Below are 25,489 nucleotides of genomic sequence, written 5' to 3' on the forward strand. Positions count from 1 at the left end.
GATGAAGGCAGAAGAATAGCCTGAGTCATTAATGATGAAATCACTTCAATGTTAGGAGCATATACTGAGGTAAGCAGGCAATGGGTACTTTATGCAGATGATTAAGAAATATTAAAAGTTTAAGGACTGTTTTGGGAATTGTGCGTAGTTCCCCCGGTAGTAACTGCAAAGTGGTAATTGTATAGATTCAGAAATTAGACAAGGAAGCAACAAAGGCAGGGGGGTTGGAGTGGAAGATTTTAATTTCAATTTTGATAGGGACTGGCAGACTAGCACATGGCAGAAAGTTGAGGCGATAAGATATAGGAGCAGAATTAGGCCATTTGGCCCATTGAATCTGCTTCGCCATTCAATTATGGTTGATAAGTTTCTCAACCGCATTTTTCCCAATTTGCTTCCCACCCCCCAATAACCCTTGATCCTTTTACCAATCAAGAAGCTATTTCTGTCTTAAATGCACTCAATGACCTGGCCTTCACAGCCTTCTGTGGCAATGAATTCCATCGATTCGCCACCTTCTGAAGAAATTCCTCCTCATCTCAGTTTTAATGGGTCATCCCTTTATTGAGGCTGTGCCCTCGGGTCCTAGTCTCTCCTGCTAATGGACACATCTTCCCCACCTCCGCTCTATCCAGGCCTTTAATTATTCTGTACGTTTCAATGAAATCCTCCCATATCCTTCTAAACTCCATCGAGTACAGACCCAGAGTCCTCAAACGCTCCTCTTGCATCAAGTTTTTCATTTCAGGGATCATTCTCACGATCCTCCGCTGGACCCTCTCCAAGGCCAGCACATCCTTCCTCAGATATGGGACCCAAAATTGCTCGCAATATTCTAAATGTGGTCTCACCAGAGCCTTATAAAGCCTCAGCAGTACATCTGTTTTTGTATTCGAGTCCTCTCCAAATGAATGCTAATACTGCATTTACTTCCTTAACTATGAAGTCAACCTGCAAATTAACGGTGAGAATCCTAAACTACGACTCCCAAGTCCCTTTACACTTCTGAATTCTCTCCCCATTTAGAAAAAACTCTACATCTCTATTCTTCCTACCAAAGTGCGTAACTTCACACTTTAGTTGGTATCTGGTGTCAGACCAGAGGGCTGGTACTCCAGGTTAAGGTCCTCCTCACCTGTCTGTTTGCAGTTGTAGTCACAGGTCAGCCATAATGGTGGCCTAGCTGCTGATTCTATTTTTTAGTTCTGTAGTTTAAAAAAATTGGAGAGAGGCATCTCAAGAAGAACTGTACTCTCTCTTACCTTAAATGGCACGCTGCTGCTTCTTTTCAGATGGGGGGCCTCCTATTGCTCCACCAGCTTCGAAAACATGGTTGCTGTCCTTAATTGGATGGCAAGCCTGACCCAAGACCAGTAGCTGGTCAATTCAGAGAAAGTGACTGCTGGGTGACTTTTTCCACCACACCCCCCGCCCCCTCCCCACAGTACAGGATTGAGATAGATCCCCCTTGTGTCAGGTCTCAACCCAAAATCCTGCCCTAGGTTTCTTGATTTAGGCACGGCTGAATGCAATATGATGGCACAGAGAAACAATTCTTACTAAATGGCAAAAGGTCTATTGGCCAAAATAAACAAACTTTCATAATCAACTAAAGAGAGACAACAAAATAACTAAAAGAAATATCATATAAAAAGGCAAAAAAAGCACAGATCCTGTCAAATCAAGATACAAAAAATAGCAAATCTCATGCATGTAATTTTTTTAGTGTTAAAATACAATGCTTTCTAGTTTCAGACAGTTACTCTATACTTAATGTTAAGATTTTTAAGTGTGATCTTTACCGTGACCATTTCTCTCTGTTATAGTTACACCCATGCTGTCTAATCTCAAGCTTTAATGCTGACAGCAGAAACACACTAATATTTGCCTCTTTGAGCTCAGAAATATGAGTAAGTTCTTTATAATCCTGCCTAAGGTGAGTTCAACTGATTCGAAGAATATCTAGAACAAGAAAAACTTATTCAATTTATCACAATTGCTCGTTCAACAACTCATAATTGACTATTTCAATTGATCTAAGACCTCGATGCTTTCTTCCTAACCTCAGATGATTCAGGATAGACCCACCATTCAACTTTGGACCTTCCCAGTCTGTAGAGCTCAGTTCATAACTGTTGGCATATTTTTTACCTGAGCTGCTTCAACCTTTCAATTCTTAAAAAAAACCAGTAATTTTTAATATTAATCCTGGATCCTGGGGCAAAAGATCACCAACCTAAGACTTTAACTCTTTTGCCACAGATGTTGCCTGAACTGCTGAACATTTCCAGTATTTTCTATTTTTATCCCAGATTTCCAGAACTATAGTACTTTTTTTGTAGTAACACTTGTCTAAATAAGTCTGGCCTTATTTGCAGAGAAAAAGTTAACTACATTGATGGTTCTGCAGCATTGGACACAAAAAAATTAAACTTTGATTTTCCACAATCTGCCTCTGAAATGAAAACAGATCACCAACATTTATAAATCTCAAGAGGCCGCAAAGCAGGAGCAATAACCTGGCCTACGTAAACTATTGAGTAAAGACAATGGAACCAACAGCTTGACCTAATTATACACTACATGGTACTTGTATTTGGCCTTATAAAATAGACAAATAAGAAACTGAATTGAAAATACTTTAATCTTTTGGATAACATGGTTAAGTCCTGCAATTTGATGAGTCCAGGATAATGCATGCTCAACTATACAAACTACTTGAAATCTTCATTCATCACTGAGAATTAGAATGCACTTTAATTTCTAAATTAGGAGCAGAGCTTAATTAATAGTGTAGCTCATCAATTTCAATGGAAAGCAAAATTGGGTGAGGTGCAGCATAAATGACTAATCTGTTGCCTTCAATTATGCACCAAGCACAACAGTACAAATGTAATGTCTTGTACACATCCAGCATAGTTTAATGTTTGAGAATTGAATCTATATAAAATATTTGCGTATTAGGTATTCACAGTTAATCTGCTCCAAAATGCTAATGCAGAATTACTGGAGCAGAAACCTTCAGGAGATAAAACTCAGTCTTAACCTAATAATAAATAAATTATTTGAATTACATGATGATATTGCTGACCAAGCATTCAGTGCAAATAAAACCCCAGATATCTTACAAGGTCTTGTCAAGCTACTTAAAATGTAGAACCAACCCTCTTTCGCTAGCATGCTTATTTTTTGCAGCATCTGTTATTAGCATGAATGGGTGATTATAAGTACCTCTGTATTCAGCCTAGCACTATTAAGCAGATGGTCCTACTATACCCAAATTATGTACAACATCTCCCAAGTGCCCCGCATTTTGATAAAATACAGACATTTCAAAATTCCTCTGCGACAGATGATTCACCTTTGCTCTGCAGAGTATTTAGAAAAGTTTGCATGCTAGACACTACTAACAACGCTCTGCTTTCTCTTGCACATAAACATGTGAAAATGAAGACCTAGTCTACAAATGTTTTGTTAATATAACAAAGTAACATGTGCTGATGGCTTGACATTTTTTAATGCATTGCATTAAACATCAAAATTTAACATTTCTAAATAACCGCTTTCTCAGAATCCTGTCTCCAGTGAAACTGATCTCATCTAACTCAGACCGAGAAATGTAAAGCTCAATATTACAACAAACAGATGACTGTTCTCCAAAGGTGAACATAGATACAGAATTCAGGAAAAAGACAGTGAGGTTCTTGAATAGTTTGCCATAGGAAGTGAGGAGCTGTTTTTTAAAGTTTATAGTTAAAGTTTAAAGTTTATTTATTAGTGTCATTTATTAGTTACACTAACACTACAATGAAGTTAATGTGTAAATTCCCGAGTCGCCACACTCCAGCGCCTGTTCGGGTACACCAAGGGAGGAATTAGCATGGCCAATGCAGCTAACGTCTTTCGGACTGTGGGAGGAAACTGGAACACCCGGAGGAAACACACGCAAACACGGGGAGAATGTGCAGAGTATGCACAGAGTCAAAGCCGGGAATCGAACCAGGGTCCCTGGCACTGTGAGGCAGCAGTGCTAACCACTGTGCCTTCCTGCTGCCCATTGGAGGTTTTAAGGGGCTTAGAAATGGACAAATCCCCAGGCCCAGATGAACTGCATCCCAGAGAACTGGACAACAGCTAATGTGTTTCCATTTCTCATCCAACAGAGGTGGCAGCGGAGCATTCTGGGAGAAGTCAGCTCACTCAGCTCGACTGAAGAGTGAGTAGCGGAAGGACCCCTCCAGTGATAAACAGGAGGAACAGCATCCAACACAGGCGATACAGTGACACAACGGCTGCCTCACAGTGCCAAGGACCTGGGTCCGATTCCCGACTTGGGTCACTGCCTGTGTGGAGTCTGCACGTTCTCCCCACGTCTACGTGGGTTTCCTCCGGGTGCTCTGGTTTCCTCCCACAGTCCCAAAGATGTGCTGATTAGGTGCATTAGCCATGCTAAATTCTCCCTCAGTGTACCCGAGCAGGTGCTGGAGTGTGGCGACTCGGGGATTTTCATAGTAACTTCATTGCAGTGTTAACGTAAACCTACTTGTGACACTAATAAATAAACAACAAACAGCAGAGCATTCTGGGGGAAGTCAGCTCAGTTACCTCGACTGAAGTAGCCGAAGAACCCCATCAGTGATAAACAGGAGGAATAGCACCCAACAGCTCTTCTATCACGTTAATATTCTGTGATGTAAAGATTCCAGAGCGACAAAGAGTAGAGACCTCAATGACTGCCAGATTTTGAAATAGTCCAGATGCTGTGTACAGGTGTTAATACAATGGGAGAATTAAGGACAGGCAGAATGAGAATGAAAGCACCTTTGGCAGTTATGGTTATTATAGCAGAAGACAGAACTGAAACAAAAATAATAGGGTTAATAGGTGCTTTGGATATGATTTACGGTGAACTTTTCAGCTCAGAGGGCAAGATCCTTGAAATGACACATGTCAAAAAGAATAATGAAGCAACAGGTCAAATTGTATTGGTCAAAAGGAATTTTAGTCCTGTGATGAATGTATTAGAAACAGATTCCTTTAACTGTGCAGTGCTAGGCCATGCTTGAACTTCACAAGTATGTGAAAAGATTAGTTAAATGCTATCTTGATTCAATAATCAATGAGGATTGATGTAAGGTTAAGGAATACAAAAATACTTTAGGTTTAGTGATGACAGTTCATTGATGTCACAAAAGAGAGCAGTAATTCCATGGAGAATTGCTGAAGCAAGATATTTTATAAGTACCAATGCAGTCTCTAGTCAGTAAAAATTCCACGAAAAGGCACAAATAAAATTGACAGGGAGCCTGGTAAGGAAAGTAATTTTGGAAAGTGAGTTGATCTGCAGTTTACTGAGTCAGGACATTAATATCTTCCTTTAACAAATCCTTGTTTAACATAGATTAGAACATAGAACATGTATCAATAGCATCAAGTGACGGAAATAAGACTATAAGACATCGGAACAAAAGTAGGCCATTAGGTCCATAAAGTCTGCTTTGCCATTCAATCAGATCATACTGATCTGAAATGATAATCCTCTTTGCTGATTAAATCAGAGAAAAAAATTGTCAAGGTCACACAGACAGTCAAAGCTTAAAAATCATACTAACAGATGTAGGTGTGGTTGATAAAGAGTATACAAGGCTAACAGAAGAGATCATGCGATGTATTAAAGTTGTAAAATGTATTGGAGGCTCCCACCATGTTTTACTGCAAGTCTTCTGTAGACACATGGTGGCTGCCATAGATTTAAAGCAATGGGAGAAAGACCTGGCAGCCAGGAAGGAAATTTGCTTCTGATGAATTCAGAGACACATGAAAACATGAACTTCATGGTTATGAAACTGTTTTAGCAAAAGACTGAAAGAAATCATGTGGTGATTGATGAAATGTGTAAAATTTTATCTGATCAACTAGACCACACGTTGACGAGCATTCTAACATGCACTGTTCATGCAAAGAATTCATTCCAGATGCTTGAATATCATCGCTATCAAATAGTTAATGGGCAAAAACCTAGACTGCCTCTATACTGCGTGGTAGTCACCCTGCTCTAAAAAGTATGACAATTCAGTTCAATTTTTCTGCACATTTGAATGATTCACATGCAAGTAGATGGGTGATGACTCTGGGTGATAAGGCTGAAGTCTCTGAGAAAATCCAGAGAGCACTGGGGCTTTGTATAAGGCCATTTGACAACTTAAATTAGGAGGTTTGGTATATTATAAAAGAGAGGGTTATAAGGAGTGGTAGGCCCAGGTAGCAGGTTGTGAAGATTAGACTGGCACTTAAAAAACATTGTAAGCAAACTGTATGTTTATTCTTTAATAAACCTGGAATCATATACAGAATTTTGTACCCTGCATAGCTAATCGAAGTAAATGAGTTACCTTGTACCTCAAATGCTCATTTGTTTTGTGATTAAAGGTCCTGAGGAACAGAATATAGCCAATCAAGAATGGCAATGTGAGTGGCCATGACCAGCATGACAGAGCTATCACATCCAAAGATCAATTATGAAGAGTGGATATTTGGATGACATACACTCTCAGAGGAGTCTAGCGAATGGAAGGATACAACAATTGTGGATCGGGAGGAAAAGCCACCGATATATTTAAATATTGGTTGAATATTCAGGATGATGGCTAAGAGATGTAGTCTATGGACCAGAAGAGTGGGCTGGAAGAGTGAAAAATAATGAAGCACAGTGCCAGTAGAGGATGGGTCTCAATTTTTGTATCAGAAAACAATTAAGACTCTCTGAAAGTATACAAGGGTGATCTCACAGACATAATAAAGTGCAAGGAGAGGCTGGAACTTTATTCATCAATAAAACAAAGGTCACAGAACACTCTTGGGACTGAATGAGAAGCAGACGTCCTCATGATCTTGAGGTTTTGGTGGCTGCCGATAGACACAAGGATAACCTAAGAGGAAAAGCAAAGTCAATTAGATAGTTGGAAACCAAGTTTAAGTTTATTTTCAGGTTCCAGATAAGAGGCAACCAACTTCGTCATATGGGTGGATTTGTATGAAAAAACTTCTTGAAAATGGGACTTTGAAAGCAAAGGTAAGGCAAGTTGAGGGTGAGGCAGGTTGCTAGGTGTTTTTGAAGAGTGGCAGAGATGCAGTTGTTAGAGAGCAGACTCCCCTATGGCTGGAAAAGTTTTTTTTTAGCTCTTTTGCTCACATATTCATGAGTGTGAATTAATTGACGTAAAAGCCGCATTTCTAAGGATGATGCTTTTCAGAGAGAAGTGTTTCTGGAACAGTTCTAAGAGGTAACAGATGCAGAGGTAAAACCACGGAAACTAAATAAATATGTGCATGACCTCACATGATGTACCTAGACTGGTATTTTTCAACAAGCTCTGTTTTGATGAAAAGACATTGGGGCCGATTTTAGCAAATAAATTCCCAGTGCTGAACGGACGTAAAAGCGGAAGAGAATCATGCCCACTTTTTGGCGAGCTCCCAGATGCGATTATATGGCACTTAGCAAAAAAAGCAAAATGTGATTCTTGCTCGTCGGGGGAGGGAGTGGAGCCTATTCACATCAGGAAGTCGCTGCTGAGCTTTCGGTCACCATTGTGCAGGCACCCCAATCTCCCAATGCACCGTGTAGTGTAATCTGTCACTCTTTCCCCCCCCCCACCTCCCGACTGCCACCCCAATTCTCACACCCCCTCCCCAACCTAGCTTATCGTCCCCCGCCCCCAGATCCACCCCCTTTGGTCGATTGTTGCCCCTGATCCCCCTGATTGCTACGCCCGAAAACCCCCTAGCCAGTCCTCTATGCAGAGTATCCCCCCTATGGAGGTCCCCCACCTCCCCTACATGGGCCGTCCCCCTTCCCTTAGGCCCCACACAGGGGACACTGCCTGGCCCTGCCCCTGACCACCTGGGGGAGGGGAGGGGGGGGGGGGGTGGGGGAAGAAGAGAGAGGGGCCTTCCTATTTGTGGAGACCATACGCGATCCTCACAGGTGAAGATCTCCACAGGCGGGCAGGCAAGGACAAGTAAGCCTGGACACGAGGCTGATTTCGTTGGCAATTCAGCGCTGGTAACGTTTTGACGGGCAAAAAACCTGGATAAGCCAGTAAGAGCGCCCCCACTGTGTTCAACCAAAAGCAGATCTAGCAATGCTTTATTTGTATCATGCATGTATGTTAACACAAAATGTGATGAATAACCACATGGATATATGATGTAGTACCAATAACAGAAACATGGTTTAAAAATGGTGTGCACAGAGTGTTTAATATTCAAGGGTACAAGTGTTTTGTAAAGACAGAAGGGAAAATGGATATCCTTGAAGGTGGCAAATTTAGAATCTACAGAATCTATTTGGAAAGAGTTCAGAAGCAGCAAAGGTATGAGCAAGCTACTGGGAATATTCTATAGATCGCCAAATAGTGAGTGCATGCAAGGGAGAGTGTGTGTGTGAGTTGCACATGTGCTCTCGCACATAAGAGAAGCAAATCTGCAAGGGAAATACAGAACTGCAAGCACTATAGAGTGGTGTTGTTGAGGGACTTTAATTATCCAAGGCAATATTTGGGTTATACAAAGAACAAAGAACAGTACAGCACAGGAAACATGCCCTTCGGCCCTCCAAGCCTGTGCCGCTCCTTGGTCCAACTAGACCAATCGTTTGTATCCCTCCATTCCCAGGCTGCTCATGTGACTATCCAGGTAAGTCTTAAACGATGTCAGCGTGCCTGCCTCCACCACCCTACTTGGCAGCGCATTCCAGGCCTCCACCACCCTCTGTGTAAAAAACGTCCCTCTGATGTCTGAGTCATACTTCGCCCCTCTCAGCTTGAGCCCGTGACCCCTCGTGATCGTCACCTCCGACCTGGGAAAAAGCTTCCCACTGTTCACCCTATCTATACCCTTCATAATCTTGTATACCTCTATTAGATCTCCCCTCATTCTCCGTCTTTCCAAGGAGAACAACCCCAGTCTACCCAATCTCTCCTCATAGCTAAGACCCTCCATACCAGGCAACATCCTGGTAAACCTTCTCTGCACTCTCTCTAATGCCTCCACGTCCTTCTGGTAGTGCGGCGACCAGAACTGGACGCAGTACTCTAAATGTGGCCTAACCAGCGTTCTATACAGCTGCATCAGCAGACTCCAGCTTTTATACTCTATACCCCGTCCTATAAAGGCAAGCATACCATATGCCTTCTTCACCACCTTCTCCACCTGTGTTGCCCCCTTCAAGGATTTGTGGACTTGCACACCTAGGTCCCTCTGTGTTTCTATACTCCTGATGACTCTGCCATTTATTGTATAACTCCTCCCTACATTATTTCTTCCAACATGCATCACTTCGCATTTATCCAGATTAAACTCCATCTGCCACCTCTCCGCCCAATTTTCCAGCCTATCTATATCCTGCTGTATTGCCCGACAATGCTCTTCGCTATCCGCAATTCCAGCCATCTTTGTGTCATCCGCAAACTTGCTGATAACACCAGTTACACCTTCTTCCAAATCATTTATATATATCACAAATAGCAGAGGTCCCAGTACAGAGCCCTGCGGAACACCACTGGTCACAGACCTCCAGCCGGAAAAAGACCCTTCGACCACTACCCTCTGTCTCCTATGGCCAAGCCAGTTCTCCACCCATCTAGCCACTTCTCCTTGTATCCCATGAGCCTTAACCTTCTTAACCAACCTGCCATGTGGGACTTTGTCAAATGCCTTACTGAAATCCATATAGACGACATCCACGCCCCTTCCTCCATCAACCGTTTTTGTCACTTCCTCAAAAAACTCCACCAAATTTGCAAGGCACGACCTCCCTCTTACAAAACCATGCTGTCTGTCACTAATGAGATTGTTCCGTTCTAAATGCACATACATCCTGTCTCTAAGAATCCTCTCCAACAACTTCCCTACCACGGACGTCAAGCTCACCGGCCTATAATTTCCTGGGTTATCCCTGCTACCCTTCTTAAACAACGGGACCACATTCGCTATCCTCCAATCCTCAGGGACCTCACCCGTGTCCAAAGAAGCGACAAAGATTTCCATCAGAGGCCCAGCAATTTCATCTCTCGTCTCCCTGAGCAGTCGAGGATAGATGCCATCAGGCCCTGGGGCTTTGTCAGTTTTAATGTTCCCTAAAAAACCTAACACTTCCTCTCTTGTAATGGAGATTTTCTCTAACGGGTCAACACCTCCCTCCGAGACACTCCCGGTTAACACGCCCCTCTCCTTCGTGAATACCGATGCAAAGTATTCATTTAGGATCTCCCCTATTCCCTTGGGTTCTAAGCATAATTCCCCTCCTTTGTCCCTGAGAGGTCCGATTTTCTCCCTGACAACTCTTTTGTTCCTAACGTATGAATAGAATGCCTTAGGATTCTCCTTAATCCTGCCTGCCAAGAACATCTTGTGACCTCTTTTTGCCCTTCTAACTCCCCGTTTGAGTTCTTTCCTACTCTCTCTATATTCCTCCAGAGCTCCATCTGTTTTCAGTTGCCTGGACTTAACGTACGCCTCCCTTTTCATTTTAATCAGATCCTCAATTTCCCTGGTTATCCACGGCTCTCGAATCCTACCTTTCCTATATTTCCTGTTTACAGACACATGCCTATCCTGCAGCCTTATCAATAGTTCCTTAAAAGACTCCCACATGCCAGACGCGGACTTACCCTCGAACATCCTCTCCCAATCAACATCCACCAATTCCTGCCTAATCCGGCTATAGTCAGCCTTCCCCCAATTTAGCACCCTGCCCGTAGGACAGCACTCATCCTTGTCCATTACTATCCTAAAGTTAACAGAGTTGTGGTCACTATTTGCCACATGTTCCCCTACCGAAACTTTGACGACCTGACCGGGCTCATTTCCCAGAACTAGGTCCAGTATAGCCCCCTCTCTGGTCGGGCTATCTACATACTGTTCCAAAGAACCTTCCAGTACGCATTTTACAAATTCCTCCCCGTCCGGACCCCCAGCTCTAAGCACTTTCCAGTCTGTGCCAGGGAAATTAAAGTCCCCCACTACAACAACCCTATTTTTTCTGCACCTATCCAGAATCTCCTGACATATCCTTTCCTCCACTTCCCGTGGGCTGTTGGGTGGTCTGTAGTACACCCCCAGCATAGTGACTGCACCCTTCCTGTTTCTGAGTTCCACCCACAGCGACTCAGTACATGACCCCTCTAAGTTGTCTACCCTCTGCACCGCGGTAATATGCTCCTTAACTAATATCGCTACTCCCCCACCTTTTTTAACCCCTCCTCTGTCTCGCCTAAAACACTTATACCCCGGAATATTCAGCTGGCAGTCCTGTCCTTCTTTTAACCAACTTTCCGTCACCGCAACCACATCCAAATTCCGCATAAGCATTAAGGCCCTAAGTTCGTCTGTTTTACCCGTTATGCTCCTCGCATTGAAGCAGATGCACTCCAGACCCAGTCAGGTCCTCCTCCTCCTCCTCCAGAGTGCTCCTCTTCTTAGCTAGCCTTGCCTTGGCCCCCAGCTCAACCCCAGCCTCAGTATTTACTGACCTCCTGTTTTGTTCCCCACCCCCCTGCCACACTAGTTTAAATCCTGCCGAAACACTCTAGCAAAACTCCCAGCCAGGATATTTGCTCCCTTCCAGTTGAGGTGTAACCCATCCTTTCTGTTATGTTAGGGAAAGGTTAAGGAGGGAACAATTTATGAAATTCGTTCATGAGAACTTCCTAGAACATTATGTTCCTGGTCCAAACAGGAAGGAGGCACTGCTGGATTTGGTGCTGTCAAACTAAGTGAGTCAAACTGACCATGAATCAATGCAAGAAAAATTGAGTAAGGATGAACATATTAGGCTTAGATTAGTCATGCGGAAGAATAAAGAATGTTGAACTTCTGAATTGGAAGAGGACTAACATTAATGAGGTGGGAGGTGATCTGGCCAGCATAAAATGGAACAAAGATGACAGAAGAAACTGCAGCTCTAAAGAGATGATGTTTCAGGTACAGGCTAGATACATTCTAACACGAGGAAAAGGTGGGGAACCAAGGCCACCAACCTTGAGTAAAGAAATAGAGTATACAATGAAATAAAAAAAGAGGGTGTATATTGCAAGTTAGGCAAATTCTTCCAACCTAGAACCATGGCAATTACCATAATTTGAGCTGGGAAGAGAAAAAAATAAAACTGTCAAAGAAAGCAAATGAGAATAGAATAGTAGTTAACACACCATCCATTATTTCTACCATCTTTGCTTCCACCCATACTTTGTCAGTATCCAATTGCTTAGTAAATGCCAATATAAAGTACTCATTAAAGAATTCTAGCCTTGTTGTACTTCTGTCTCAGGTATACAACAGTCGCCAGCAGTATAGAACTTGAATATTGCTGAAAAGAGGAACATGTTACTAAAATCTTGAGATCCAAGGCAAAGGTGCACAAGTTCTCAAAGAGACTTCTCTACCCTGATGATACCGTGTCAGCATTCCAGACCAAGGAACACCTTCAGCGACAAATGGACCAACAGTCTCATGCCTGTAAAGAGTTTGGTTTGAGCATCAGTAAGACAATTGTCATGATGCAGGATGATGCTCTACGCCATCAATTATTAATAAAAATATGACACTGGAGGCTATTGATGGATTAACATATCTAGGCTCCACAAACACCAGCACTCTGCCATTTGGATGCTGAAATCAACACACACCTAGCAAAATAGTAATTATTGTGTCTGAGTGAGAGAGTCTGGAACAACAGCAACCTGACAGAAAACACCGAAGTGTGAATCTACCAAGCCTGCTTTCTCACTGAACTCCTCTGCAGTGGTGGGACCTGGACAACATATATTAGCCAGGAGAAAAGACTGAATAGTTTTATCCTTCAATATCTCAGCATCGCTTGGCAGGACATCACCAACAAAGGTCCTGAAGCATGCCAATTCCATCAGTATACACACATTGCTATTCAACAATGTCAGCACTGGCTCAGCCACATTCATTGGGTGTACCGCTGTCATCCCGTACAAAGAGTTTTTTCACAGTCACTGAGTCAAGACCTCCTGAGCATCCATACCCCCATTACAAGGAGACCTGCAAGCAAGGTAGGAGGATGGTGGACACTGACAACAACAGGGAGACAATTGTGACTTCTGGAGGTTAACTGAATGGAAGAGGCAAACTGGCTAAGACCCCCCAGATGTTTGCAAATTCTGCACCTTCTTAGCCCACTGTCTTCCTCTGCAGTAAATGTGGCATATCCTCTCATGCCAGAGTCGGGCTCCTGAGCCACATCAGATGATGCTTAACACAGACTGACCACCACAGCACAAACTATCTTATGAGATGGAGGGATGCCACTGTTACAATGACTCAGGACTAACCACTTATGCGGGTAGTAGAAGTGAAGACAAACAATGCTTTCAAAAGGAAATCGGAGGCCATTGGAGGGAACTAAACTTGTTGGGCTATGGCGATAGAATGGAGTATCCTGTGCAGTTCTGGTCACCTTACATGCATTGCAGGCAATTCAAAGAAGATTCACTAGGCTGATTCCTAGGATGATGGGTTGCACCTATACTAACTTGAGTTTGGAAGATTGAGGGGTAATCTTATTGAAACATAAGAATCTGAGTGGCCTTGTCAGAGTAGATGCCGAGAGGACGTTTCCCTTCATGGGAAATTGCTGGTAAATTTTCTGGTTTACAAATTGCTGGTGGAAATTTGAAAATCCTTCAGATCTAAAGAAGGTAAAATGAGGTCCCTTAGTAGGACTAGCCAGAAGATTAATTTAGGGCAGTTAATAAGCCAGTCCAGACTTTTTTTAAAAAGAGGAGGTAGAGACTATAAAAACTTGCCAGTGCCTTAGCACAGAGTGCCATTTTGCTTTGGGTGTTTGGGAGCGAAGTATGAGAGATTAAGAAGATGGGGAGGGGTATTGCTGTGTCTTGTTTTCTCTTTAGGGGCCAAGGCAGGAGGAGTGAACACATCCATGTGATATCACAGGTAAGTAACTGTCACTGAGTCCTTTTCTCTTCTACCTTTCTGACTTTGGAAGTGAAGACTAGGTAAGGAAACAGAAATTGCGGAAAGTAAAGATTAGTGGTTTAAATAAAGACAAATTTAAATTCCAAATTAAATAAATTTTAATTAAATAAAATAGGGATGCAGGGCCAGATGATGTGCTGTAGCTGCAACATGTGGGAGCTGGTGGACCCCATTGTGGTTCATAGCCACCATGTCTGCAGCAAATGTTGGTTGCTTGAGAAACTTCAGCTCAGAGCTAGTGAGCTGGAATCTGAGTTTCGGACAATGTGACGCGCCAGGGAGGACGAGAGTTACCTGGATGTTATGTTTCAGGAGGCAGTCACACCCCTTAGATTAACTGCTTTAAATTCAGTCAGTGGTCAGGGACAGGAGACTGTGACTGTGAGTGAGGCAGGTAGAGGCATCCAAGAGTTAGCACTGCCAAAGCCTCAGCGCTTGCCACTGGCCAACAGGTTTAGATTTTGGTCTCCTTGTGTGGATGAAAATGGAGACTGTAGGGAGGATGAGCAAACTGCCAACAGCACCATGGTTCTGGGAGCCATTCAAGTGGGGGGAGAAAAGACAAATGTAGTTGTATAGTCAAGGAACAGACATCGTTCTCTGTAGCCAGGGTACAGTCTCGAAGGCTGTGCCACCTGCCCAGTGCCAGGGTTTGGGGACATCTGCTCTGGGCTAAACAAGACCTCGTGGTGATTATGTGGGTATCAATGACGTAGGTAGAACGAACACGGAGGTTCTATGAGGAAGTTTGAGGAGTTAGGCAATAGATTAGAAAACAGAACCACCCAGGTTATAATCTCTGGTCTATTATCTGAACCACATGCAAATTGGCAAAAGGTAGGCATAATTAGAGAGATGAATACATGGTTCAAAAGACTGGTGTGGGAGAAGTGGGTTTCGGTTCATGGGGCACTAGCATCAATACTGGGGAAATTGGAGCCCTTAACTCTGGGATGGCTTACATCTGAACTGCTGGGACCAGTGTTCTTGTAGACTGTATAACTAAGAAAGTAGACAGGCTTTAAACTAATTAATGGGGTTGAGGGTTCAGTTGCACGGAAAATTAGGAAGTCAAAGTTAAAGGTAGGAGTACAGATTAGTAATGAGTCTGAGTGTCAACAAAAAGCAAAGGGTAGTGACAGATCATATGAAAGTCACGTTGCACCAAGGACTTGTACAAGAGGAGAGAAATTGGATAATTAAAAAAAAGGCTTTGTATCTGAATACATGAAACATTAAGAATAAAAGTAATGAGTTAACAGCACAAATTGAGACAAATGGGTATGATTTAATGGTGAATACCGAGATGTGATTGTGGAGAAAGCAGGTTTGGGAATTGAATGTACAAGGGTACTCAAGTATCTCGAATGGATAGGCAGGAAGGAAAAGGAGGTGCTGTAGCTTTGTTAGTAAAGGATGTGATCAGTGCTGTTGTGAGAAATGTTATAGACACTGGAGTCCCCAGATGTAGAATCAGTTTGAGTAGAAATAAGAAATAGCAAGGGAAAGAAGTCCCTGGTGGCCCCAAAGTATTAGTTCTGCAGTGGCACATGGTATAAACCAAGAAATACTGAGGACGTGTAAGAAAAGATATGGAAATAATCGTGGGTGATTTTAATATGCATATTGACTGGAATAATCAAATTGGCAAAGGTAGCCTCAAGGGAGAATTCATCGAATGGATTTGTGATTTTCTTTGGAGCAATATGTTGTGAAACTGACCACGGAGCAGGCTATACTAGATTTGGTATTATGTAATGAGGTAGGGCAAATAAATGATGTCATAGTTGAGGATCCTTTAGGGAAGAATGATTGTAATGTGCTAGAATTTCAAATTCAGTTCGAGGGCGAGAAACTGGAGTCCCAAACTAGCATTCTGAATGTAAACAAAGGAATTACATAGGCATGAGGACAGATTTGGCCCTACTGGACTGGGCAGAAGACGACAAGGTAGGACAGTTGATGAACAGTGGCAGATATTTGAGATATTCTTGTCTTCCCAACTAAAATATATTCCAGGGAGGAGGAAGGGTGGTAAGAGGGGGGAAAGAACTTCCATGATTAAGCAAGGAAGTTCAGAGTAACATAAAGACAAAAACTCAGGCATATTGTATTGCAAAGGCCAGTGGCAGATTGGTAGATCGGGCAGCTTTTAAAGATCAACAAAGTGCCACTAAAAAAGTAATAAAAAGAGCAAAGGTAAATTATGAAAGAAAATTAACACAAAATATAAAAACAGACAGAAAAAGTTTCTATAAGTATATAAGGAAGAAGAGAGAAGATAAAGTGAACGTTGGTTTCTTGGAAGAATTAATAGTGGGGAATACAGAAATGGCTGGGACATTAAATCAATATTTTGTCTCCGTTTTCACAGTGGAGGACACAAGTATTATTCCAATAGTAAAAGAAAAAGCAGAGGTCATAGAAAGGGAGGAACTTAGAACTATCATTGTCACTAAGGAAAATGTACTAAGCAAACCCTGATTGAAGGTAGTTGAGTCCCCAGGGCTTGATGGCCTCCATCCTAGGGTCTTAAAGGAAGTGGCATTGAGATAGTGGATCCATTGGTTCAATATTCAAAAATTTCCTGGATGTGGGGATGGTTCCAGTGGATTAGAAAAATGCCAATACAAACCCACCTTATTCAAAAATGGAGGGAGGCAAAATGTAGGAAACTATAGGCCAAATAGTTTAACATCTGTTGTGAGAAATTGTTAGAATCCATTCTAGAGGAAGTAATAACAAGACATTTCGATAGTCAAAATGCAATCCATCAGAGTCAGCACAGTTTTATGAAGGGTAAATCATGTTTAACTAATTTGCTCGAGTTCTTCAAAAATGTAACAAGCAAATGCGTATAATGGTGATCATGTAGGCATTTGTTAAGGTGCCACATAAAAGGTTAATGCACAAGGTTAGTTCATATGAAATTAGGGATAATGTATTAGCTTTGATAGAGGAGTGACTAACCAACAGAAAGCAGGGAGGCAGGATAAATGGGTCTCAGGTTGGCAAGATGTTACTAGTGGGGTGCCACAGGGTTCAGTCCTTGGGACCCAATTATTTACAATCTATATTTACAATCTACACCGTGGGGGCGGCATGATGGCAGAGTGGTTACCACTGCTGACTGACGGCGCCAGGGACCGGGATTCGATTCCCGGCTTTGGTCACTGTCTATGTGGAGTTTGCACATTCTCCCAATGCCTGCGTGGTTTCCTCCGGGTGCTCCGGTTTCCTCCCACAGTCCAAAGATGTGCGGGTTAAGTGGATTGGCCATGTTAAATTGCCCCTTAATGTCAGGGGGACTAGCTAGGGTAAATGCATGGGGTTATGGGAATAGGGCCTGGGTAGGATTGTGGTCGGTGCAGACTCGATGGGCCGAATGGCCTCCTTCTGCACTGTAGGATTCTATGATTCTATATTCATGACTTGGATGCAGGTATCGTAAGTACTAAAGCCAAAGTTGCAGATAACATTAAAATAGGTGGGATAGTAAGTTGAGATAATGAATAAAAAATTTACAAATCAATATTGATTGGCTAAGTGAATGGGGCAAAACTTGGCAGATAAAATTGAACGTGAATTTAAAGTGTGAGGTTATCCATTTTGGTAGGAAAAATACAAAGGCAAATTATGATCTAAATGGAGAGAAATTTCATACTTCTCCGGTGCAGAGGGATCTGGGTGTTCTTGTGCATCAATTGCAGAAAACTAATATGCAGGTACAGCAGGTAGTAAGGAAGGCAAATGGAATCTTGGCATTTATTGCTAAAGGAATAGAATATAATAGTGAAGTATTGCTGCTACTGTACTAAGCATTAGTGAAATCACACTTAGAATATTGTGTACAGTTTTGGCCCCCTTATTTGAGGAAGGATGTGGTTGCATTGGAGGTGGTTCACTAGATGGATTCCAAAGATGAGGGGTTGACTTATGAACAGAGATTGAGCAGTTTAGGTCTATTGTTCCTGGAGTTCAGAAGAATGAGAGATGCAATTAAGGTGTACAAGATGATAAGGGGGATTGACAAAGTAGAAATGGAGAGAATGTTTCCTCTTGTAGGGCAATCTAGAACAAGAGGTCATAGTTTTAGGATAAGGGGTAGCAGATTTAAAACAGATATGAGCAGAAATTATTTTTCTCAAAGGTTTGAGAGTTTGTGGAATTCATTACCCCAGAATGTGGTGGATGCCTGGACTTTGAGTAAACTTAAGGAAGAGGTGAATGGATTTTTAATTTGTATGGGTTTAAAAGGCTATGGTGAATGGGCAGGTAATTGGAGTTGAGGAGGAGATGAGAGATCAACTATGATTGTATTAAATGGCAGAGGAGGATCGAAGGGTTGAATTGCCTACTCCTAGTAATTATGTTTCTTCTGGGGGAAATCTAGAACTAGGTAGCACAGCTTCAAAATAAAGGACATTTCAGATGCAGATGAAGAAAATTTCTTCTCTCAGAGGACTGAGTGCACTCCTCCAGTAAGCAGTGGAGGTTGGGTCACTGAATATATTCAATTCAGAGGTAGACAGATTTTTGAATGACAAGGATGTCCAAGCGTTAGGGGGAGGAAAATAGAGTTAAGGCCACATCAGGTCAGACATGATCTTATTTACAAATGGCCTACTCCTGCGCCTATTTCTCATGATTTATCATCTTATAAATGGGACTGACTACATTATTCCAATGAGTTTGTGCACAAAAAGTACATAATCACGTTCACTTTTAACAATCCCAAACAGTGCTTTACCTCTCCCAAAGTGGCCATCCATAAGAATTCATCAAGTTCAGACCTCCTCTCACCTGTTCTAATCTGCACTCTTACTCCTTTTCTTCCAAAATCCCACTTCAGTGGAGGCAGCTGGGGATTTAAATGGCCGAGAATCGCGAATGAGCGAACACTGGCCTGACTTCAGTCCCACCCCATCAAAGATGGGAAATGCCAGGTTCAGAAATGGGATGTTAAATTTTTCAACCATTTCTGGTATTTTTGTAATGTTGATAGTCTCTCTGTTATGATGAAAATCCTGGCCAAAGAGAATGTTTCCATTTGCGAGGAGGAATAAACTAGAGCCCATCCAAGTAAGACAGTCAGCATGAAGTCAAGTAAGGAAATTCAGAAAAAATGTCTTTACCCTGAGAGAGGCAAGATGATGATACTTGCTACTGCAGGCAGCGATTGAAGCAAATAGCTTAGATACATTTAAGGCAATGCTAGAGAAGCCTGTAAGGTAGAACAGAGAAGAGGGTTTTGCTGATGAAATTAAACGAGGAAAGATAGGAGGAGCCTTGAATGGAGCATAAACACCAGCCGGAATTGGATGGAACAAATGTAATACTGTTCTACCATGCATTTTCACTATTAGCTACTATAAATCTCAGAGGGTTAATCAAGAATGTGAATTCACCGTAAAAAAACTGTTCATGAAAACAACCAAAATATTCTCCAGAGTTAATTAAACTTGCTGACAAAACTGATTTTATAATGGCATACTGCTGAAATGTGCAATATGCAGGCCGAAAAAAAAGTTTGCTAAAATTCCAGTTATAGCATGCTCACTTTGCAAAATATCCATTTTTTATGAAGTTGATTCTTGCACAATCAATTCTATAGCTCCAAAGTAAATACTTCATGTTCCAGTGTACCTTACTCAGCAACTAGGTTTACTGTCAACATAGGACTTTTCATTACTAGCTTTTTTAAAAAAAACACAATCACACAGCGCAGGAGGGCATGCAACTATTCGTACCTATGCCAACTCCTTGAAAGGCGTATCCAGTTGGTCATACTCCCCAGCTCTCTCCCCACTTTTCTTTTTCAGACTTCCAATTTCTTTCTTAATGTTGCTATTGAATTTGCTTCCACCATCCTTTCAGGTGGTGGAAACAAGAGTTTCAGTAAGAACAATGTTTTGCTTCTTCCCTCTTATTCATACAAGTGTAAGTTGGCTCACTGCAGTTTGCCTAAGATTGCATTTGGGAAAAGAATCAGGGAGGAACTGAATAAAAGCATATGTAAGTGGTTGCAGCACCACTGACTAGCTGAATATTGATACATTATGTGAATGCCTCCAGGAAAAAAACCATAGTTTCATAAGGTTAGAGGTATAAAAGGACCACCTTAAGGTGACACTTGATTATTAAAGTTACTGCCTATTGTTGTTTTCATTGTCTCATTGAATCACTTTATTTCTTCTATTTACTTAACAGATATTAAAAGTGATGGTACAGCAGCAATACAATGGCAATAAAATGGCATCTCATGCACTTATCCTCTTATCAATTTACTATGGAAGGTAAGCACATTTTGGAAAGAAAATCAAATTGAAAATCTGCCTGCAGTGTTCTCTCAAGAATTATGAAGAATCGTATTTCTTTCAAGATGTTCCCGTTGTTCAGTCATGACTGTTTAACCAACGGCATTTTGTGCTTTTATTATGAAGGACAACTACCATTATGATATAGCTTCTGCAGTTCCACGCTGATAACTTTCTGCTTCTCAGACACATGCAAAAGAACTTTCTTTTATGTACAACAATAACAATAACTATTGAAAAAATGGTGACATGCTGGAGGGCAGGTGCTTAATCCATTGATGTTTACTGCTACACACAGCTCAGGAGGAACAATCGAACTGAATATAGATCATTCAAAAAACTCTTCCTATCATCATAAATCAAATAACATTCTCCTTGGAAATCTTGGTGGTTAAAATTTCATTTGTGCTTACCAGAACGTGGTTTTTCCCTCTATCGAAGTGAATAGGAGGAAAATCATGGACAGACGTGCCATTTCTACTCTTAAGCACCATAGGAAATATCACACTTTAATATCAATTTCTAAATTTCTCAATTAATGCATTATAATTTTCTTCAATTCTTTTTCTTGTTCACTCTCTTTCCCAAACTGACCATTCACAAATCAAGGTGATAACTCCTACAATTTGATTTAACATTTTACCTCACAAATCCACACTGAATTATGTCCCAGTCATCCACAAATTAAAAATCAATGTTTGTGGCTATGTAGAATAAGTACCTCTGGCCTTGATTGCTGTAGTTGTTATCATACGAGTCATAACCTTGATCTTCATAGGTTGCTCCGTAGCCATCACCATATGCCTAAAGTTTCAAAGGAGAGTAGTGACTATACAGTATAAAAAGGTTATACTCAAACATTTTCCAAAATAAAACTAGCTTTACTAATAAGCATTCAATTATCCAGTCAAATCCAAACAGAACAGTAAATTATAATTTTGGAACTGATCTTGTACTACAATTAAACGATGAAGGAAAATATGTTTGTCCAAATAAATAACCAAAAGAGAAAATGTTGGAAAATCTCAGCAGGTCTGGTAGCATCTGTAGGGAAAGAAAAGAGCTGACGTTTCAAGTCCAGATGACCTTTTGTCAAAGCTGAGCTTCCCGCATCTGCAGTAATTTGCTTTTACCCAATATGTTTGTCCAACTTTTATCCTTTCACTTCTAGAGGTGTGAAGTTATCCTGAGAAATGGCTCCATGAGTATTGGTAGCCTTACAGCACCTTGTCCGTGGTCATGTCAATTTAAATAGTGAGGTTTGCAGACTATCAGAACAGAGCATTGATGTCTGCGTACACACTGCAATACTGATCATTGGATAGGAATTATATTGGGAGCAGAGTCATCCCTCGTCCTCAAATTGCATGATCGCCGAGATCAAATATTGGTACATTGTGGTCTGCATGGTTCATGCGACATTGAATTCTATGTTTACAATGACCTCATTTATAGTCAAATGACAAAAATCTATAGTAAACTATGCATGAATATTCAGTTCAGACCTTATTCACTGCTTTGAGCCAAGTCAAAATCTGAGCTAATGAATGAATGTTTCCACCATCTGTATAACAAGTTGATTTGAACAATTCCATTACAACAGTTTAAATCCAAGCCCAAAGCAAATTGCGTTCATTTTTACAATGGTGGATTTGAAGGTCACACATTAGGTGACTGCAACAGCTAAAGAGAAATCCTCAGGCATTTTAGACAGACAAGAGTGGAGTGTTTCTATTTATAAGGAACACAGCAGGTTGACATATCTGCACTGTGGCAACATAATGGAGGCTGGGAGGCACAGGCAATTACCAAAGGCTCTATGCAATTTTCTGAAGTTTAAAGTCACAGCTGGAAACAATAGTTAACATTTCAATATAAAGAATATCTCCTTTGAAATCTAAAATCAAAGTTACGTAGCTCCGGTATGCAATCATAATAGCGTTTATCCGAATCAACAGTGCCTTTCTCTCAGTATATAGGCAGCTGAAAACCACTTTCTGCTCCTATAAAGATATTTAGCTAAAAGTTAATGAAGAATACTGACAAACAAGATCTAAACTGGGGGTGCAAGTCATAAAAAGAAAAGTAGATCAAAAGCCGATTAATGATAAAAGAGACTACAAATTATAAATTTGGAATATTAAAGTCAGAAAAGACCATAGAATAGAAAAGAAAAGAAACCGCTCACTACCTTCACTTTCCCACTTTTAAAATAAAACCATTAGATATCTCACGTGGTTTCTCACAGGGATTATGCATTTATGTAGAGTCTTTTGGCATGTGGGCTTCACTCTAAAGGTACTCAGGAGTTACTAGGATAGATGGTATTCCGCATATCATCCATAAAGTACCACTACCTGTGGACCATGTCCTTCCACTTCAGAAAGAGCAATGGAAGTATGGAAAAACATAGGTGTTACAATTTCAGAAAGCTAATTTATAACCAGAAACTTATAACTATTTCATTGAAATCGGTTGAGATGCACCACTAAATCTTGCTATTCCTACTATTTAGTTAACATTATTACAGTATTGAACTGTTTGTTCCAGGCACAAGAGTTTCCTTGGACCCGACAGTTTACCTAAGGGTTAAAGTTACTGTCAAGTATAAATTGAAAAGGAATTGTAATACAAAGTACTACTTCCATCAAGTTTTAATCTGGGAGTAAGCAGCCAGCAAGAAGAATATGTATGCGCATTTAGAAAGGAATAAAATCATTAATGATAGTCAGCATGGTTTTGTGAGAGGGAGGTCATGCCTCACTAACCTGGTGGAGTTTTTTGAAGAAGTGACTAGAATGGTTGACGAGGGAAGGGCCGTGGATGTCGTCTATATGGACTTTAGTAAAGCGTTTGACAAAGTCCCTCATGGTAGGTTGGTGCAAAAGGTTGGATCTCATGGGATAAAGGGGGAGGTGGCTAGATGGGTGGAGAACTGGCTTGGTCACAGAAGACAGAGGGTGGTAGTGGAAGGGTCTTTTTCCGGCTGGATGCCTGTGACTAGTGGTGTTCTGCAGGGCTCTGTATTGGGACCTCTGCTGTTTGTGATTTATATAAACGATCTGGAAGAAGGTGTAACTGGGGTGATCAGTAAGTTTGCGGACGACACAAAAATGGCTGGACTTGCAGATAGTGAGGAACATTGTCAGAGGCTACAGAAGGATATAGATAGGCTGGAAATTTGGGCAAAGAAATGGCAGATGGAGTTCAATCCAGATAAATGTGAAGTGATGCATTTTGGTAGAACTAACATAGGGGGGAGCTATACGATAAATGGCAGAACCATACGCAGAGGAACCTGGGTGTGCAAGTCCACAGATCCTTGAAGGTGACGTCACAGGTGGAGAAGGTAGTGAATAAGGCATATGGCATGCTTGCCTTTATAGGACGGGGCATAGAGTATAAAAGTTGGGGTCTGATGTTGCAGTTGTCTCGAACGTTGGTTCGGCCGCATTTGGAATACTGCGCCCAGTTCTGGTCGCCACACTACCAGAAGGACGTGGAGGCTTTAGAGAGAGTGCAGAGGAGGTTTACCAGGATGCTGCCTGGTATGGAAGGGCTTAGCTATGAGGAGAGATTGGGTAAATTGGGGTCGTTCTCACTGGAAAGACGGAGGATGAGAGGGACCTAATAGAGGTGTATAAAATTATGAAAGGCATAAATAGGGTGAACGGTGGGAAGCTTTTTCCCAGGTCGGTGGTGACGTTCACGAGGGGTCATAGGTTCAAGGTGAGGGGGGGGGGGGGAGGTTTAACACGGATATCAGAAGGACGTATTTTACACAGAGGGTGGTGGGGGCCTGGAATGCACTGCCGGGCAAGGTGGTGGAGGCGGACACACTGGGAACGTTTAAGACTTATCTAGATAGCCACATGAACAGAGTGGGAATGGAGGGATACAAAAGAATGGTCTAGTTTTGGACCAGGGAGCGGCACAGGCTTGGAGGGCCGAAGGGCCTGTTCCTGTGCTGTATTGTTCTTTGTTCATTAACAGCTCTTAACTGCAATAATGCAATTACTGATCAGACAGATCTCTGAAAATACCTCAGACTGATGATGGATCTAGCCTGCATGTTAACTGAAAATCACCCAATTCAGTAAAATTCATATTGACTAAGTATATCCTGATTGATATTTAACTTTTTGTTAAAATGCCTCCTGATCACCATCAAATCCTTTAGTCCTCATCTATAGGCTTTCACTATTATTTTCCATTGTCCCTAATTATTCAGGCATTTAATTCAACTTTGGTTGAATGTTGCAGCTAACATCATCAATTCACTAAGGTCTCAAAAACAAGACACATGAGGCAGGCAACTATGACCACTGATAGAAACTTTAAAGTTATTATCCTGTTGTTTGGTAGTACAGAATTTCAGTATTTCTGAAAAGAAACATACTATCGAAGCTTTTTATCTTGCACTCATCAGGACAGTTCACAAGAATATATCATATAATAAAAATATCGTGCAATTTTACTAGTGGCATTTCTACGAACTGTTCTGATGAGTGCAAGATGTAAAGCTTCGACAGCTGGTCTCTCTTTCAGCAATACTCACTCACAATCACCTTTGTCATATTCATAACTTTTAAAAATATAATATTCCATGTGGAATCTTTGAATTGACATTTTCTTTTAAAGTGGACAATATGCTTTAACAAGATGGCTGCCAGAGGTCAGATGACCTTGTCTGTGTATTTGAGGAACCAACTCATTGTCCGGCTATGCCCTAAAGGCAGATAAACTCACGCTCCACTTAAGAGTTTACTCATCTCCTTAAAGTCATCAAACTGTTGAAGAAGGCGTGTGGGTTCTATTGTCTGCCAGTGTGCTAATCAATAACATAATAACTGAAAGAATAACGGAGATGAAATGCAGATGTTGCACTTCAGAAAACTATATCTGGTAATGAAGAAAAGGCTGTGACAGCAGCTATCTTTCATAACCAACTTTAAATAAGGTTTGCTTTTACAGCTAAAAGAGCAGCAGTAGCATTTGTGCCTGAGAAAGATCCAAAGACTGCAAACATAAGATCTTACGCCTGTGCCATTTCGGATCCACCAAAACAGCTAACCAACTTCCTAGTAACGAGACGACAAGAAATCGACTTTATGACCCACAAAATGTCCATCACTTTGAGAAAATTC

General features: G+C 41.5%; 1 protein-coding gene across 7 annotated transcripts in view; it reads right to left on the reverse strand.

Annotated features, from left to right (window-relative positions):
* The window catches only part of khdrbs3 (KH domain containing, RNA binding, signal transduction associated 3), a 175,316-nt gene that overhangs the window by 33,106 nt on the left and 116,721 nt on the right, over positions 1 to 25,489 (reverse strand). For all 7 annotated transcript variants that reach the window (XR_013498295.1, XR_013498294.1, XR_013498293.1 and 4 more), the window contains one exon: positions 21,064 to 21,146. Coding sequence is in view for 4 of the 7 variants with exons in the window: in XM_078215794.1 (XP_078071920.1) it covers positions 21,064 to 21,146 (83 nt within the window). In the remaining 3 variants the exon portion in view is untranslated. The remainder of the gene's footprint in view (positions 1 to 21,063; positions 21,147 to 25,489) is intronic.

Source organism: Mustelus asterias, chromosome 7 (assembly GCF_964213995.1).
Source record: "Mustelus asterias chromosome 7, sMusAst1.hap1.1, whole genome shotgun sequence".
NCBI lineage: Eukaryota > Metazoa > Chordata > Chondrichthyes > Carcharhiniformes > Triakidae > Mustelus > Mustelus asterias.